General features: G+C 34.4%; 1 protein-coding gene across 1 annotated transcript in view; it reads left to right on the top strand.

The window, feature by feature from the left end:
- The first annotated feature begins 16625 nt into the window (after positions 1-16625).
- Positions 16626-19513, top strand: part of LOC118198575 (protein PALS1-like) — a 311959-nt gene continuing 309071 nt past the window's right edge. The window contains exon 1 of the mRNA XM_085822507.1: positions 16626-16859. Coding sequence (XP_085678633.1) covers positions 16787-16859 — 73 coding nt within the window. The 5' untranslated portion in view covers positions 16626-16786. The remainder of the gene's footprint in view (positions 16860-19513) is intronic.

The following is a 19513-nucleotide window of genomic DNA, read 5'->3' as shown; positions in this document are numbered from 1 at the left end:
GGTATTTCTCACGCGATTCCTAGCGTGCGTTCGTGGTGTAGTGGTTCAGCACACTGGCCCGATATTCCAGAGGTCCGTGGCTCGATTCCCGGCGAAGGCGTTTGATCATTTTTCATCCCTCCTGCTTCCAAAATACCTAATGTCTCTACAAATAAATTAGAATAATAGCTTTTTATCTCAGGACTTAGTATTGTTGATGATTAATGTTTAACTGGCAAGCCTCTATATGCAGATAAAAGTAAATGTAAAGAAACAGATTTCTAAAGGAATTAAAACCTAAGCTGGTTGGATTTTAAAAAATTAATAAAGCAAACGGAAAGGATTGATAAAACTGAGGTACAATCTGAAGTGCTGGAATATTTAAAATTTTATTAAGAAAATACGGTTGTTACTTTTACTGAGGATCTTATTAAAATGCACTATTAAATGCACCTAAAACAAAGTTTACATTTGTAAGATTTACAGATTCATGAAAGGCGAACGATTTAAATTTTCTTCAGAACATGCGCAAAATAAATTGACTCTAAATTCAATTTAGAACGTAACCAAAACAAACGATTTCCTTTTCTGAAACTGTGCCAAATCCAAGTAAATGATGAATCTTCATGCACTGCAGTGGTCTCCGATTACTACCACAAATGTTTCTTTCATCTTCGTAATAATGATTCTGCAGCCTATAGAAAATATTTTTTAATTTGCAGTATAATCCACAAATGTCACAATATATTTTGGTCGAATATTTTATCACATTTTTGCTTTCTTTTAAGGTATTTTATATTTAATGATTGCGGTTGTTATTCTTTCGTATTTGAGATATTCTTAATATTCTTTTAAACACATTAAACGTTCTGGTAGTCAAATATCCACTTATAATTTTGTTTAATAAGTCAAAAAAATAGCTGACATTTTTTTAATAAAATAAAATTTCACTATAAATGCAGTCAGCTTGTTGTTTGCGTCAGGTTATATTTAATTATTACTAATTCCCTGCCTGTGCTGTTTATAACTTTTTGTTATAATCATATTTACATCAGGTGGGTGCTCTTACCGTTTGCTTCCAGAATGTTATCAGCTTACATCAAGGCTGTTTTCTACTGTTGGCTTTAAACACCACTGGCGGTAATGCTACCTTATCCGGTTCAAATCATAAAAGTTATGTAAAAAGGCTATGAGTCCAGTTCTCGCTTTATACTAGTATGGTAATACTAATTAAGAGCAAGTAGAGGTTATTGGGTTGGGGGAGAACCAGAAGTTCCTCTAAAAGTTTCCTTAAAGCAAATTATAAGAAATAATACCTCAAATACTTTTTAGAAAAATTGTTTTAAAATCAGTTTCATTCAAATAGCAAATGTAATTTTAAAAAATCTGAAAAAGCAATAGCTTAATATAATTTTAAAAAACCTGAAAATGTTCATATTTTAATGTTCACCCAAAAGAGCTCTTTTAATGTTTAATATGGTTTACCACCAGAGATTATCAATAGAGATGGCCCAGGTAAAATAGCAAAACATTTTATAGGATACAAGAAGAACATAGAAATGTTAAATACAGAGGAGGCCAAACTTAAGAGCCGCATGTTAGAATTTAGGAAAATTTAGCCGTAATTAGGTTTTCCAAAAGCAACAAGTGCATATTTACATAATTTTTAAAACAATGAAATAAGTTTCAAATGGAAAGAAACGTCTGATTCTAAACAATCATTCAATGACAGTTTGGCTTACTTTCGTTTAGTCATTGAAAGTTTTAGTTTACCAAATTTCAAACATGTAATTTAATTGCATAAGAGCCCCATCACTCGCCCGCGAAAGCCACACGCGACTCGCAGGACGAGCTACCTGTTTTATATCTTCTGTATATGTCAAATGCGAAAAACTATATGACTTAATTCTATAAAAATATTTACTGTTTTATTAGCTAACTATTTAATTAAATGTATTTTTACTTTACTGAATCTGATTCAAAAGTCAGACTGCGTCTATTGTTTTTAAAAGTTTAGTTTGCTTATCAATAATAGACGGATTAAATATGAAAGATCAATGTTAACAGACTCGAATGAAATGTGAAACAACGCATCAAACCTAAACAATGCAAAATTGTGTTTCGAGACTAATAGCTCTTTAAATCTAAAAAAAGATCAATATAACCTGAAGTACTCTGCATTAAAGATATATCGCACATCTTAATAAGAGGTAGTATGAATAAGTATCATAGCAACTTACGTAGGGAGTGAGATTTATTACATGCTTGAGCTAGCCTCAAATGAATTAAATGAATGAATCAGGGCTATAACTATTTAATTAATTTAATTGTTAAAAGACTTAATATGTTTGCCCTTATAAAGCTGTGAGTGAGCTAAAATCGCAACTACCATTTTTGTGCAAAATTTATAATAATAGGATGTCGAACTGAAGTTTATTTGCATCGCGCTGTATCTCGTCATGTTTTATTCTTTCCGCAAGGGGCTGACCAGCGACCGAGTGGTAAAGTCGCTGAACAGTGGTAGTTCGGTCCAAGGTTCGAATTCCCTTGACAGGCCGGCTGCATGGGGAGTTTTTGTGGCTTTTCCCCATGTGTAGCGTTCATACGAGCCAGTTTTCCTTAGGAAGCCCTTCGCTTAGGCAGATATCCTTCTAAGGCATCCCTTCGCTTAGGCAGATAGCACTAGTGTGCTTTAAGCCAAACATTCCTTAAGAGTGCTTACTGGTTAAAAGTTTAAAAAAAATTGCTGTTTCTATTTTTTAATTACTTGCTTATTTTTCTCAAATTTAAAGCTTTTTTCATCACGGTAGAAAGAAATCACTAAATTTTCTTGTTTTCAAAGTACCCCTAATAAATTATTTAATAAATTGAGCACACCTCCCCCTCGCATGTGCACATGTGAGTCTTCCCCCAAACGTGTGCAAATCGAAGCCTGAATTTTGAATTTATTATTTAGTTAATTCATATTTTATGCCAATTTCAAGAACTTCTGATTAAAAACACACCGATATAAAAGTACTGTGTTGCCGCTCGGCAAAACGTCAGATATTTATGTCTCAAATTTAATCAGAAAACTCAACGATATGAAAGAAATGTCTTGTCACTCGGCAAAAGGTAAGATATTTATCTTTCAATTTTAATAAAAGATCTCAGCGATTTAAAAGAAATGCGTTTTCACAGTAGTGTACAAAACATTTTTATTTTCTTTGCGCCAGTTTGTTATTATTTGTAGTATCATTAAGAATGCAGTATGATTTGTTGTATCAAATAGAATCATTCTACTATGCAAAAGCAACAAACACAGATTTATTTCAATTGTTATTAATTAATAGCTAGACCCATGAAATTATATTCGCTGGTTTCATAAGGAATGTTAGTAGTTTGTTCTTAGGAATGTTCTTGACTATAAAGCAATAGCTAGAATTGTAAGATCCTTGTTATTTACTTCAAATGCTTCTTTCATTTAAAACCCACTTTGCTGCTTTTAAAATGGTACAAATATCGTTTAAAACGTTTCTACTTGAAGCTTTTACATATTCCTTGCTTTGTATATCTGACTCAAAGTGACATGTTTACAACCCCTGATATACATGTCAAATATTGTGTTCTCCTGATGCAGGGATATTACAGATAAAAGTGTAGCCAAACCGAACTGATAAGCATGGTTCTTTGATTTGTGTTGAGTTCTTAACACTCTGCATTTTGACACTGTGTGTCGTTAATTCTAGGCTAGTAGCAATGTAGGAAATTATGTTAATGATCGTGTTTCTTGAAGGGGTCATCTGACATCAAGTTTATGAATGAGACGTACTAAAGATGAAGATAATTTTGGGATTGAAGAAAACAGTTTTTAGCGAAGTGTCGCATGCAAAAAATACCCTTTTTCAAATTTTTTAAGGCGAATTTCAAATAGCATTTCAAGTTGCGCTACAAACCAAAATCTGTGTACATAAATCTCTTAAAAGACATTTACAACCTATGTTGAAAGGAATTTTCCAATGCCTATGCCTATAGGCGACAAGTGGTCAGTTTTAACGCCTTTTGTAGTGAGATTCTACTCACATGTATCAAAGCGCAGTGTATTAGTACATCCGTATTGCTTATGTGCTTATAAGGTATTCTCTCCCTCCATTCGGCATGCCCTTGTGGTGTAATTGAAAGCATACTCGATCCGTATGCATGAGGTCCAGGGTTCGAATCCCGGCGAAGACACTAGACATTTTGCACGTCCCCTGCAATAAACAAAAGCCTAATGACTCTACGTACTTATAAAATCAGACTTCTACTGAAATTCCATCTGGGTATACTTTTCTTTACAAAATTATGTATATTTTAACACCAATCTGCTCACTCCTGATGTATATCACCTCCACCTTTTGTTACAGATGACACAACAATGTACCGTTTTTTCTGTACCGTTTACCGAATAAAACTCATTTAATGGGAACTTGCATTTCATAAAAGCATATGCTACAAAAATACACATCCAGGGGTCAAAGTGCATTTTTATCTTGCTACTGTCTTTATCTGTTTGGCTACATTCTGCATTCGGTTCGTAATAACTGAAGGTGTTGCTATATATAGTTTTCTTATATTGTAGAGTCATTAGGTTAATTTTTGGAAGCCAGAGATATGAAAAATTAGCAACCACCCTTCGCCGGGAATCGAACCACGGACATGGAACCACGGAATCTGGAATACCGGCCCAACGTGCTACCGTTACACCACGAAGGCACGCTAGGGAAGGGGTAGAAATACCTTATAATATTACCAGGAAAAGAAATGACATAACTTTATTACATTTACCTAGTTACTCCTCCGAAAGCCGTGTACAATATATCCCTGCTCTTAAGCAATTAATCTTACCATGCTTAGTTAAATAATTCACTCCAATGCTTACTAAAGATATTCTTACTAAGGCAGATGGTTCGTTACTTTGGGCTAATTACACAACAGAACCAATCCTGTTAACTTGACCACTCGTTGCTTCTTATATTTTAGTTTCAAAAGCTACTATAGTAACATTTCTACAATGGTCGACTCAAGCATAGAAGTAAGCCGGCACTAATGTCATAATCCGTTAGTACCTTAATTTGTTAGGAATCTATGGTGCCTTCGACATACTTGTTCGACGCTCTAATCGACGATCTATGTACAGGTCTTTTTCCGTTCAATCAAAGTTACTAGATTGTTCTGGTATTAAAGGAAGCAGAATGTGCTGTTAACAGACCTCTTTTGATTAGCAAGAAGCATAATGCACATTCTCAGCAATAATGGAAGAACAAAGATGGAAGAACAATGATTCTCATCAATTCTAATGTCGGGAACTTATTCATATGCTCAAGCCAAAATTGTCATTCAGATTGTCAAACGACACCATGAACTCTTTGTTGCGTTTTGAATTAGCCACAATTGCATTTTTTCCTGCTTCTTTAATAAATATTTTAGCACCCATAAATGCCTGTATTCTTGTGACAAAAAGATTTTGGATTAAGTATGAAAATTGTTAGATTAAAGTTCAGACAAAACGTTATAATTTGTTGCTATTATAAAGTTTCGTACTGCATCTAACAGACTTTTCACTGCCAAAAATGGATTTGTAAATTGCTTTGCTGATATACAATATATGAGCTCTGGCCCAGGAACACGTACAAAGTAACTTCTCTGATGCTGTATTTGATGGATTAGTTTTTCCCTATTTTCCCTACATTTTTTTCAGATTTATTCGAAGACTTCTTGAGAATGAGAGATAAGCCTGAGAAGAGGTTGCAACTACCAAATTCCTGGGATGGTGTGGGAAGGAAAGAGCACAATCCCTCACTCCACCCCAGCCTTTTGAAGTCTGGAGTAGCAGTAATGATAACAGGATTTTCCTTCGAGTTCTTTTATTTGAGTCCGTGCCGTCTTTCTGTCGCCTTTACTGTGGATATTGATCCCTGCGTTTCTAAAATGTTCGTCAGCGAACTCAGATTTCAAATTTATAATAAATAATGTAGAATTTTAAAATGTTTTGGAAAAGAATGATAGTATTACATTTAATTGTTCTCCTAAATGAAATAATAATTATTCGAAGCTTTCATGGTTGTCATTTTCAATTAAATTAGTTTTTTTAATTGACTGTTCTTTAATTTCAGTCAGCTTTGTATATCAAAATTTAAAAATAATGTCAATAACTTTATTTGATGTCCGGAAAAAGCAAATTAAATACCAGTGTGTCTTCGAAAATATTTACTTTAATAATTTAATCTCATGTTTTATTTATTTTTACTAATTAATTTTTGCTTAAATTCAAGATATTCGTTTCTCGTCAACTCTTCAAACTTCGCGGAAGAGAAGCAAGAGCATTTTGACTTCTTGATGGAACTGAAGAAATAAGTAAAATATATGCGCACATACATGCATAAGTTTTAATTAAAATTAAAACGGCTCAATGTAAATAAAGTAGTTCGGACAGTAGGCTGTTAGATTATTAGACTATTATTAGACATCTATTAGACTTTACAAAGCAGTAAATAATAAATATCAGTGATGTCCTCACCGGGATTTGAATTTCGGACAATCTGACTCTTAACTGGATGTACTTTACAAATTACACTCCAAAGGTAAAAGATTTCTGACAAAACTACAAGAGATTGTGTGTCGCTTCAAACTTGCAAATGTAGATCGGGCATTTAGGATATGAAGGATACGAAACAAATGAGAAAAATCTGGTTAATTGAAAAAAAAATTTTAAAAGTGAGAAACTTTTATAAATTAAAAAAATACAATGTAAAATATTGCTAAAAAAATCCTTTCATAATATAAATTCTCTCTTTGGGAGGGGGGTGATTAACGCATGGCGTTCAGTCGACGACTGCTAGGCATGTTTCTGAGCGTAAAACTTTAAAATTATGCTGTTGGCACATTTTGAAAAAGAATAAATACCAATTAATAATGTCAATATAAAATTAGAAACTGTGTTTGCTCCCCTACATTTCTTGCTAAAAGAGTGAAAGTCAAATAGGATGACAAGTGTGGATGAAAATTATAGAGGAAAAATTATTGGTGAAGGTATGGCAGTAATAAAAGCAAAATTTAGTAGTACTCCTGTATGAACACTGATGCGGAAATACCGACTGCCAACCACGGAGATGACTTATTGAAGAGGAAGATTTCTGATTGCGTAGCATATCGAAATACCGATCCACAGTGTATGCAAACTTCGCAGTCGAGGCAGATTTAATTCCATTTTTATTTGAATTGACATCTCTGGCCACTCTAATCGTTCCTATTTCCACAATATTTAAATTTTTGAATATTATTGCGATAGGAATATAGGACAGCCAAACTACATCCAAGCAACACAGAGGGTGAAACTAAAAGTGCGCAGTTATCCGATATGGAAGCTCACCGAGAGGAAGGTTTGGGTTAAATTAGAAATGTTTCAGTTCTCAAAATACGCAAGCTCTGTGGCATAGATTAATCTAGAAATGACTCAGTCAGGAAGTTATTACTATTTTTAGAATACAGAGGAAAAATACCCAAATTAAAAATGAGAAATTAAGAGACTATCACTAAATTAAATTATAAAGCTGATTTACATACTTTTTATCTTATACATATATACAGGGTGTTTCAGCAGCAAATCGGTTACAAACTTTCAGGAGAGATAGAGAACACCTAGACGATGGAAAATCACACAGCAATACATGGTTGAAAAGGCTTTCTGGAGCGGTTAGTGATAACACAAAATACAAGAAAAGAAGAACATGAACAGGATGAGAGAACACATTTATTATGCTGAGTGCAACAGAAATCAAGAAAGAAGAACAAAAACAGACAACAATCGTCATCAAAGAAGGTGTCTGAAATTAAAACCCCGGATCCTAATGCATATCTCACCTACCCAGCACGTGGAAGAAAAGATGTTATCGAAAATACCGGGGTATATCTCGGACTTTCCCAGCAGCTACCACGATGAGTGCAACAAGTTTCTCAGCATTTGTAATTTGGGTTTCATAACCAATGCCTTGACGTACCGTCAGAGGAAGTAGTCAATGCGAGTGAGATCTGGCGATCTTGCTGACCGATGCGCCAGACCACCCCAGCCGATTCCATGCTGAAGTTACGTTTAGAACTTGTATAAGATATTTAACGAAATCAGTACTCAGGTATGTGTTTTGTGCCCTACATTTTTATTACATAAGGAACTAACTCTTGAATTAGTAGACCTTTCGTAACTGGCTGACCTAAAATTGCTTCAGGTGTTAAACTAAAATTTACATTCCGAAAGTGGATGGCAATTATGTTTTAATCTTTTCATTTTTATATTTTTTAAATATTTTGAACATCTTGAAACTTTAAGAGAAAGTACGAGGGGTTAGACAGTCATTCGAATTTCCACAGTATAACTCTTTTTTTTCTTTGCATTTATCTTATTCTTCATAAACATATACTGTTTCATATATATATTATATTACATTTATACATTTTTTTATTGCTTGCATTTTTGGAATGGCTGTCAGTACGGTTATTATTATTATTATCACTTCTTTGCTCACATGGGATAAAGTACCTTTGTTGCTTAGTAAATACTTTCCAAGCTTTCAACTTTCCAAGCTTACAACTTCTTTTTTATATCTAGTACATAATATTTTTTAGTTCAGTTAAACCACTATACAGTAAATAATACTTATAGTTACTTATAATATTAATTCAAAAATGACTAGAAAAGAATTCAGTAATTTCCAAAGTCACTGCTTCGTGAAGTAAGACAGCTATTCTTTAGACACTTAAATGTCAACTGCATAAATGACTGACCCTTATGAATCCCATATTGCTTTTCTCCTGTGTAAAGAATTCGGAATTCCTGGAAGAAAAAATATTCATCAATTTTGATATCACGTTGAATCAGCAGTTACAATTGCTGATTCGCTATTCTGCATATCACGATTGGTGGCAACCATGTCTCTGACACACATTTAGAGCTTTCATACAGTAGCCTTATTGTTTCCAAAATTACAATCGCTTATAAAAGCTAACAATATCTATAAAAAATTTAACACGATTTTAATTACACTTATGGAAATATTATAACGCAATATAAAAATTATCTGTACTTAAAAATTTTTTAATGAGATTTATAGCAACTACAAAGAATTCTGTAACTTGCATATAAGTCAGAGACGTGCAAAAGTCCTCTTCAGAAGCTGGTGATAGGGGAAGACTGTTAGAGGTCCTTCGGAGGCAACCCCCAACAGGGATTTCTCGTCAAATTTGTTACGGAGCTGGTCGAAAGTCGAACTGTCGCTTATAATTTATTCAAGGCCTCGGTTAATGACAGGCTCCTGTTATCTCTTGATCATGATGACTTTATGGACTAGAAGGAGATTATCTCAGATCAGGAGGATAAAAAAATAACAGCTTATAGCGTATCTTTGCCTAGAATATCTTTCCTTTCCTAAAATTTTAATTGCTTCAAAGATATTCTGCTACTAATCTTGGTTTTACCAAGCTGCATATTTTTTAGCAATTTTTAAGTTTTTTTTTCGTAACTTTTTATATTTTTGTCGTAATACTTTATTACTTTTTGTGAAATGTTTTCCTAAGGTGTTACGTTTGGAGTACTTTCCTCTATGAACTGTACTTTATCCCATTTGAGAAAGTCTATTGTACAGCAACATCACGAAATTTATCAACGCTTCCTATTCATTGCGTAAGAGTTTAACCATTCTTTTTCCATTTTGTCCCCTTTTTCCCGATCTTCTAGCTGGAGAAACTGTATTTCACGCCAAAACGTCGTGGAAAGCAAACATTTCTAGCAGCTAGGATAAATGCAAGCGATTACGTGCCAATATGACATAATTCCTCAGTTACCAGCTATGTATTAAAATAAACTTTAATGAAAGGTTAAATTCCTTTCATACGAAAAGGAAGATTTTATTCTAATTTAAGATAAATAAAAAAATCTTACATTAAAAGTAAAAAGCTGTCAATAATTCAAGGAGAACTCTGAAACTAAAATTCTCCTCAGCAACGAGGAACATCGTCAGTACACACGAGCTTATGCAGAATTTTCTATATTAGTAATATCAAAAAGCAAGCAAGAGACCATGTCTGAATTTAATTAAGCTCTCATTATTAATTAAGTGATTCGCCTGAATTCTGCAACCTCGTATTTATATCATTGCCTAAAAAATTAGTAAACACTATAGAATTTGCTAGAAAAATCACTCCTAGGTTTTGCACTGACAGTGATATTAAATGATCTTTGTACAACCATAACTTCACATACTATTATAAAAAAATCACCGTATTTTTAAGTTTTGAAACATAATGGGAACTCTCACAGAGGGAGTGATATATTAATCAATACGAGAGAAGCAACGTGAAGTAATACTTCATTCTACTTGACTATTCATTAAACCTGATACTTGCCATTTTTCAAAGTAAGGAATAATTTTTGATAACAGATTAACATATCTTTTGAGTTTTGACAGTGATATTGCATTATCAGAGACGTTTATTCAATATTCCAAATACTGTGTTCCTTGAGGACCTAAATTTAATAAAAAAACATTTACGTGATAGAATATCTTTAAAAAATGTCATCTGTATGATAGTTTGAGTTGCTGTAAGTTAATTCCCACAATAAAACTTTTTTTAATGTTTACTGATTTTTTTTATTTACATTTTGCACTAATGTTTGTGAAAAATGCAGCACCATGAAGAAATTGTCGGAAACGAATGAAATTTACTCTACACTGCTGGCCACCGTAAATACAACACCCTGAAGGAAGCATGCAAATAACATGAAATTTACAAATGCATTAGCGGAGGTGAGATATGCAAATGATTAGAATTTCAGCGCAAACTCACATCACGCGCGCCTGTGGGCCACATTAAAGCGCTATTTTAAGGCTTGGAGTTTTCGATGATTTCAAGTTTGGCAATTGTGTGTTTCTCTTGTGATTTTTTCAGAAAAACAATCAATTATGCCTCGTAGTAAACAGCGATCATCGTTTGATCAAGTATCCGAGTTCGACAGAGGAAGGATAGTGGCCTACCGAGAGTGTGGATTATCTTTCAGGAAAATCGGTAGTCGTGTTGGACGAAACCAAACAACTGTAATGCGGATATGTGACCGTTGGATGCAGGAGGGTACGACGGACCGACGTGTTTGATCGCATCCACCTCAGTGCACCACTTCACGTGATGACACATTGTGCGCATGGCAGTGATAGATCGCTCAGTCACATCACGAACCATAGCACAGCACATTCAGTCTGTAACGCATCCTCCAGTGTCTGCGTGTACCATTCGACGTCGTTTACAGCAGAGTGGTCGGTCCGCAAGAGGTCCATTGCTTCGTCTAACCCTTGACGCAGAACCACAGCCGCCAATGGTGCGATGAAAGAAGGATGTGGACGGCAGAATGGAATGAAATTGTAATTACTGACGAGTCACGCTTCTGTCTACAACATAAGAATGAAATATTCAGTCCTGACCTCAGTGTTGAGGTATCACCGGAGCCATAAGCTAAAAAAGATTTAATAATCCAGCAATAGCTAAAGATTTTATACTAACAATTTTAAAAGATTTAAACCTAGCATAAATTTTGAAGTCCGCTAACTAGAAGACGCCAACATCTTTATTGAAATTTAAATACAAAAATTACAATGATCAATTTATACATCAAAGAAAGAGATAATAATTATATAGTAATACAAAGAGAATACAGATTCAATAATACTGTAAAATCAGAAGTACAAATATTACAATTCGATACATTTTGAAATAATACAATTTGTGGAATTATATAAAACATTTATAAGCCATTACATTATAATATTAAACATAGATTATGTTTTCATTAGAATATAAATATTCCATAAGTTTAGATAATTGAATTCGACTTTTTTCCAATAACATTAGTTTACAAAGAAGATCGAAATTTAGAGTTTGAGGAAATAGTTCTTGTCTTTTACTGTCCAAACTCGGGCAGTCTAAAATCATATGGAGTGCATCTGCTGTATCTCAGCCGCAAGGACAGCGACTTGGTGGATTTTTGATCTTGAATCTGTTAAAGTAACAGGGAAAGGCTCCGTGATTCGAGAGTATCTGATTAACGAAGAAATCAATGAAGTGTCTTCTCTCAGAAATTTTAGGAAGGATCTTGAAGGTAGATCTACCGGTTTCTTCTTCTTGCCATCGGCGTTGCCACAGAATGAGAGCTTGTTCTTTAGCTTTACGCACTATACTACTAAGTGGGACTTTGCAATTAATTCTCTCCCTAGAAGATATTCCTTTTCTAGCAAGTTCATCTGCTTTCTCGTTTCCACTGTTACCGCGATGGCCTCTTATCCAATGTAATTTTGCTTTAGTAATGAAGGAGAGCTTTTTAACTTCGATGATTTCTGAGTTTAAGATGTCAAACTTTGCCAATGATTTTAATACCGCTTGGCTGTCCGTATATAAGTGGGCTTTATACTTGTGATCTTTTAGCCATTGAAGAGCTGATTTCATTGCTTGTGTTTCCGCTTGGTATACGGAACAATTTTGATCCAATTTATATGAATATTCAGCTTCTAGAGTGCCATTCCAGTAGACACAGAATCCTGCTCCTGTGCCTTCATCATTCTTTGATCCATCCGTAAATACTTCATAATTTTTATTAGTTGGTAGATGGTCATTCCATTCGCAAGTCTTTATCCGTGCTGGGTGAGTATACCATTTATGTTCTGGGAAGTCGAGAGCTTCTTGAGGAAAGTTAAGATTTTCAAAAGAGAAGTCTGACCATCCTCTTTTAGTCCTTTGAATTGCACTTTCCTGGTCCAATTTGATGTCCAGTGGTATTAGGCCTGCTAGAATCTGCAAGGCCGAAGTTGGAACAGTTTTATAACATTTTGTCATGGCTGATAAAGCCACTCGTTGTATAGTATTTGCTTTGTTACGAATTTTAACTGTTGGTGGAAACCACCAGGCTGCACAAGCATTCCTTTCGATTGCTCGTTTATAAAGTTATTTCATGACCGCTTTAGATAAGCCAGGAAATTTCATTAATCTATTAATTATTTTGCAAACCTTGGTTTTTATATAATCTAGATGGGTAAGCCAAGTCAAGCACTCATCGATAATTATTCCTACCACGATTTTCGGTTTCGAGTCTGGAGACACCGTGGAGAAAAACTTTAAACAGCCAGCGCTACATCTCCGAGGTGTTGGAGCCAGTTGTCCTTCCTTACCTTCAGGGCTTGCCCACAGCCATATTTCAATAGGATAATGCGCGACCACACCTGGCACGTATTGTCCAAGGGTTCTTCGTCACTCCCCAGATTGAATTGCTTCCCTGGCCGTCTCGCTCTCCGGATCTTTCGCCGATAGAAAACATGTGGTCCATGGTTGCTGAACGATTAACCCAGATTACATCGCAAGCTGCCACACCAGATCAACTTTGGCAACGTTTGGAAGCTGCTTGGTCTGCTGTACCCCAAAGAACGTATTCAAAGTCTCTTTGAATCAATGCCGAGGCGTGTGGCAGTGGCATCTCCAGCAATGGGCGGCTACTCTGGCTACTGATTCTGGAAGGAACCACACTTCACAGAAGTCTATAAATTTAGTCATTTGATACTTGGTCAACATGTTATCTATTAAGTAAATTTTGTTGTGATATCTCTTGTCTTGTTGTTGCAATTTGGGTGGCCAGTAGCGTACGTATTATTGATAATGGTACAAATAAATGATCAAATTTACAAGACAAAAAAAATTAACGTCGGAAATTAGTACTCTGTATGTCCGCCACGTTGAGCTATGAGAGCCTGCACATATCGTGGCATTGAATCATACAGGTTTTGAACGTAATCCTGGAGAATGCTATTCCATATGGCTTCTACTTGATTCCAAAGTTCAGTCTTAGTGTGTGCCCTACCAGCTGTGCGAACGAGTCGCCGACCGATGAAATCGTAAACATGCTCAGTGGGTGACATATCCGCGTAATAAGCAGGCCATAGAAGAAGTGAAACCTGTAGTGCCCTAAAGATGACTTGTGCAGTCTGAGAAGTATATGCACGCACATTATCCTGCTGAAATACAGCGCCCGTAATGCGTAGAAGAATGGGGAGGACATCTGACTTCCCAATTTTCCTTATGTAGCGATTACGGTTGAGGTTGGCCGCAATCTGCCCAAACAGGATCGACAATTATACCAAATAGCTCCCCACATCATGATGCTAGGCGTTTGTACTGTACGACGTTGGATAACACACTGTGGGAGCCGACGTTCCCCTCTGTAACGTCTGACGCGTATTTTTCCATCACTGTAGCGAGGTTCATCGGAGAAAACTTGTTTCCACAGGGCACCTGACGCACTCTCTTGCCGTGCCCATTGAAGTCAGAGGTATCTGTCATTCAACGACAGGGGAATCCTGCATATAGAGGAAACCTTGCACGCAGTTCTTGCTGCAGCAGACGGCGACGAACCCTGGAGCTAGACAACACAACACCTGTAGCCGTGCTCCAACGTTATGCTAACACACGAGAGTATACTGTACAATTTGTCACAGCCATGCGGATGAGATATCTGTCGTTCCGTGCTGTTGTGGTTACTGTGTGCCAGAATTTCGCCTTCTTTGGTTCTGCTCTGCTTCTTCCACACACGCATCAGTGTTTCTTTGCTTCTTCCACACACGCATCACTGTTGTGGCAATATGCTGCATGCGAACTGCGATTGCTGTATACAAAAGTCCACCCTCTCACATACCAAAGATGCGGCCTCTCTCGAACTTCGTTAGTTGTTGGTTGCATACTGACCCCTAATTAAACGTTCACCGCAGTCAGAGGACGATAAACAGATTTAAACACAAGTTCACAGTCCTTTATATACATGGAGCAAGCGGCCTTTTTTTCATTCCACTCACGCGCTTTCGCTTTGTAATTTTAACCACTTGCCTGTCTTACCTCACTTCACATTTCCTGTAAATTGGGTTTAACTTGCGTAATTCTTTTATGGTGTTGCAGTTTTCACAAACATTAGAGTACATCAAATTTACGTTACGTTTTCATGAGGTAATACTAAAATATCTACACACGTAAATTGAAAATGACTTTCAAGGAAGAATAAATGCACTCATTTTTTTTTTTTTTTTCAGTTTACAATCTCGTAATGGACTGATATAATATAACACCTCTCTTATAGCTCTGTTCGGTATACCATGGTTTCGAATAATACACTGGTGTTGCTTAAATCTTATGTAAGTGATACTTTTAGATATAAAAAGGTGATCTCAAATTCTGAATCTCAATATATGAATGCGGATTACTAGTAACGCTATGAATCTATAGAAATTAAAATTCTGCAACAAAATGTAACATCAAAAGCTTAATTTCACAGAAAAATATAATATATAAATTATAAAATAATTACATTTAATTAATAATTATTTAAATCATTTAATTCAGAGTACAATATGTATAATTAATAATATGTCCAAATGATAATTTTTGAACAATTTTACCATGATTTTAATTGACAAAAGCAATTTCTATTGTTTATGAATAATCGTTTTTGCCACCTAGGAACTAGTTTTAATTTGTTATAATTTGGTTACTGCTTTTTATCTACATAAATTACTAACTGAAATGAGCAAAACTAATTTTTGACTTCATTAATAAATGTACAGTAATTGCATAATTCTTTGTTATATTGTATATACAGACTATTTTTCACTGCCAGTGTTTTTCTAGAGAACTTTTCACGATCAGTATTTTCATTAGATTCTTCGACTCCTGTCGCTGAATAGCGTAATTGTGCGGCCTTATAACGTACTTAAAACCGTACTTAAATTATTTTCCCGCCTACCTATTATATGAGAGTTCCCTGTTTTAAACAAGAATTTAGGCGAATAAAAGTAAAAGCTAAATAAGATAATATTGTGGCTGGTACAGCATAAATCTGTAGAAATAAAATTTTCAATCCACCATCGACGTTGCTAAAGAATTCAAAACTTGAGCTGACCATTTCATTTGTTAAACTGAACGAAGATAATGTTTTTTTGATTTCTTTACCATCCGCTCAGACGATATAGTGGTTAGAGGAACCTGACTGAGATACTGAAGGGCCCGGGTTCGAATCTCGGAGAAAGCATTAAATGTAAAATTGTCTGTCCCTTCATAAGAGGAAATGGTGGCGGCTAATTAAGTGCCTTCACAATAAAATGGCCTCCACTTCTGGCCTTAGTAGTGGCCAATGCCGTTATAGGCAAGTGTCCGCCATTGGGGAAAAATTGCTTTATTTGAATGCTGTTAAAAGAAAAAAGAAAAGAAGACTACTATAAATAACTAAAAATATAATAAACTGAATTATTCAATATAAATGATGCACTAATTTAGTTAACACCAATTTCTACTTGGTACTTTTTAAATTTCTCCCTTCCGAATGAAACTTCCGTTTTAATTGGTTGTTTACACGCATAATTGGCACTTGGTATTCCACTGTATCTGCATCCAAGTCATAATCTTTCCGCTGTCTCACGTTGTAATAAACGTGCGATAGTAAAAGTTCCGTTTATACCCTAAGAAACTGCATGATGACTGAGATCCCCCTGTCTTTAAAAATCCCTAAAATTCCCTACGCTTCTTCCCTTCCGCTCCTTAGCATCACTTGCTCTCCAGACTTCCTGATCGGCGGTCAGGGAACAGCAAGAGGCAGCAATCCAGGAATAAACCCCTCGCTCTCTTCCGTCCAGGAGCTAAGTTGGGAAGCGTAGTGCTATGCAATCAAGTGTCGTATCTCATACTGGCGCAGGTGTGGCTATTATGTCAAATCTAAGTCATGTCTGGCAGCAAGAAGGGTGGGTACGCCATCGTGGTGGTCGAGACAGCTGAGAGGAAGCTGAAGCTGTACGGTGAGTAAAGTTGTTTTACATCGTGACACACTAAGTACCGTTAATGGAGCAAGTGCCCATAGCGTAATTGCTTCGGGATTCAAAAATTATCTTTGATATTGCGTTTCTTTAAATTTTATTACATGTGCATCTTTTATTATTCTAGCAAATTTCTTTAATTGAAGCAGTAAGGTTCAAATGCACATGATTTTGTTGTTCCTACAAGTATATGTGCGAAAAGGGAAACTTTTATCGGCTATTTTTTAATTAAAACAGAAACACATCCTTGACAATTTATTCTTTAATTTATTGAGAGGAAACAAGTTACGTTATTCACTTTACAGCTTAGTAATCTGTTAGTTTAATATGGAATTGGCGAAATATTGTGTCTCATTCATTCAATCATATAACTTGGATGCTAAAAAAGTATAATAATTCTTTATTATGTACAAAATATATTCGAATATGTAAATAATAATGTTCACAAGTCATGATTAATTAATGAATAAGTGTTTTTATTCTTTCATCCGAAGCTATTAAATATTTTTTCTAATTTAGGTTGCAGAATAACGACAAAGCTGGATTTAGTTATTTAAACGGTAGTATTTACGCAGCCAAGCGCAACTTTTCGCAAAACTTTATTTTACCTGTGTAGAGAAGTTAACATTTCGGACACTTGAAAATGCAGCTTTTTGCCTTGAAATTTGAACTCTTCTAGTTTTGTCAAAATTCAAATTCTTGAAACCTTTTTCAGAAATAGTAAGTACGTCAATGATCAACCTACCCAACTTTTAACTTGAGGTATGCTTACTAGAAACGGTAATGCGCAATAACATAAAAACTCAATCAAGCTGTTATGGTACTTTAATAAAACTCCTACTTTTCATATTAGAACTTATTATCTGACGACAAATAAATTTTCATAAGATACCTAATAAGTATATAACCGTAAAATCTAGGATTGACCGGCGAGGTATTGTTATGAGCATAAATGTCTAGCCATACCTACATTTTATAACAGATTCTAATTCCACCTAAACATAATATATAATATTTAATATGTATTTCATACTACAAAACTCTATTCCAATTTCTGTTCCATACTATAGTAAATATTTACGTTGAATATTTTAAGCGAACGGCTTGGTATGATTAATTGATGAAGGAAAACTGCTTTCTAATTTAAAAAAGAACACGTTGAAAAACTTCAGATTTCTTTAAAGGATTTGACTTTTTAAAATAGAAAAACTACTTTCTTAACGAAAACATTTTTATAAAATGTTTAATACTGCAAATTAAATTCAAAACCAAGAAGTGCAAAAGCTGTACATCAAATTTAAAATCGTCGATTTTATATAATTAACAAATATGATCATTCGATCATAATATAAAGATAACTTCAAAACACAAAAGCTGAGATTCATTTCCATGACAAGCAAAGAATATGGATTATTCTTTTTTTTTTAGCTTAGTAATAAACACTTCGGGTTTTTTCGAAGCAATTAATGTAGGAACTTATTAATTAACAACAAAAGAATAATCCATTTATATGAAACATACAAAACTTCCAAGGTATTTAATGAGAATATTACGTGCGCTCATGTTATTCTTTGAACAGAAGTTATTTTCTTATCTAAACAATTCCGTTTTACATCCATGTGCTTAACACTGTGTCGCTATTTTGTTTGCTTTCTTTTTCCTATCCCCTTTTTTTAATATAATGCTTTAGTTTCTGTAAACTAATTCTACAGTGTTATCATTTATCGTCGGATAAAAGAAAATGTTATTACTTAAAATATTTCGTCAGGTCTCATGAAATTTAAATCGCTTGCAATAATAGCCAATAATTTTTGCAATAAAATATAATATTATTGCTTTCGATATTTATTTCTATTAAATGCAGAAAGAGAAAAATTGTTTAATTAACTTCTAAATATATTGAATGTAGCATAATTTTATAAAATTATATTTCGTTAAGCATGGTTATTATTTCCTACTTGTACAAATTCAGCTAGAAGGCTGCAAACTGTAGCTATGCTGTTTTTTAAGCATGCTGTTTTTCAGTCATAGAAAGATATTAAACAAAGTTAATAAAAGGTTTAATGGTTTCTAAAGTCAAAATTTTCAATAAATTTCAGTGAAACTCTTAAGGGGGCTCATACACCTTAAACCTCTTATGCTCTTCCAATATGTGACTGTTGCAAGAATTGGGATATTTTATTTATTTTAAAAGCAATTACTCCCAACTTTTCACAGATGACTACATAATATAGCTGCTTTGCGAAGTAGTAACCAGAAAGTTTGTGTTGCCACAATTTTTTTGTAATTTAATCCCCTTTGTGACAAAATATTTCATCATGTTTCCACTTTGTGCGCATGATATTTTAAAAATGGCTAATGGTACATACTTGAAATTTGATGGAATTTTTTATATGGGCACTATTTTCTAACTGAACCAAAAATCTAATGAATATTTTAATATTACAAAATTTTAGATACGAAAATATTACAGATTTTTTTAATAAAATACATTTTATAAACTCAACTCCAAATAAAATAAAAAATTAACATGAAATTCTTAGAGTTTTTGGTTCAGAATAGTTATCAAAAGTTAGTAAAGCTATATATTAAATGTGGAATTAAATTATGCAACAGAATGTTTGAAACTGTGCGCG

Source organism: Stegodyphus dumicola, chromosome 8, assembly GCF_044657685.1.
Source record: "Stegodyphus dumicola isolate Sdum_Otavi_A_Nest chromosome 8, ASM4465768v1".
Classification (NCBI taxonomy): Eukaryota; Metazoa; Arthropoda; class Arachnida; order Araneae; family Eresidae; genus Stegodyphus; species Stegodyphus dumicola.
This window is presented reverse-complemented; position numbering and strand designations above follow the sequence as displayed.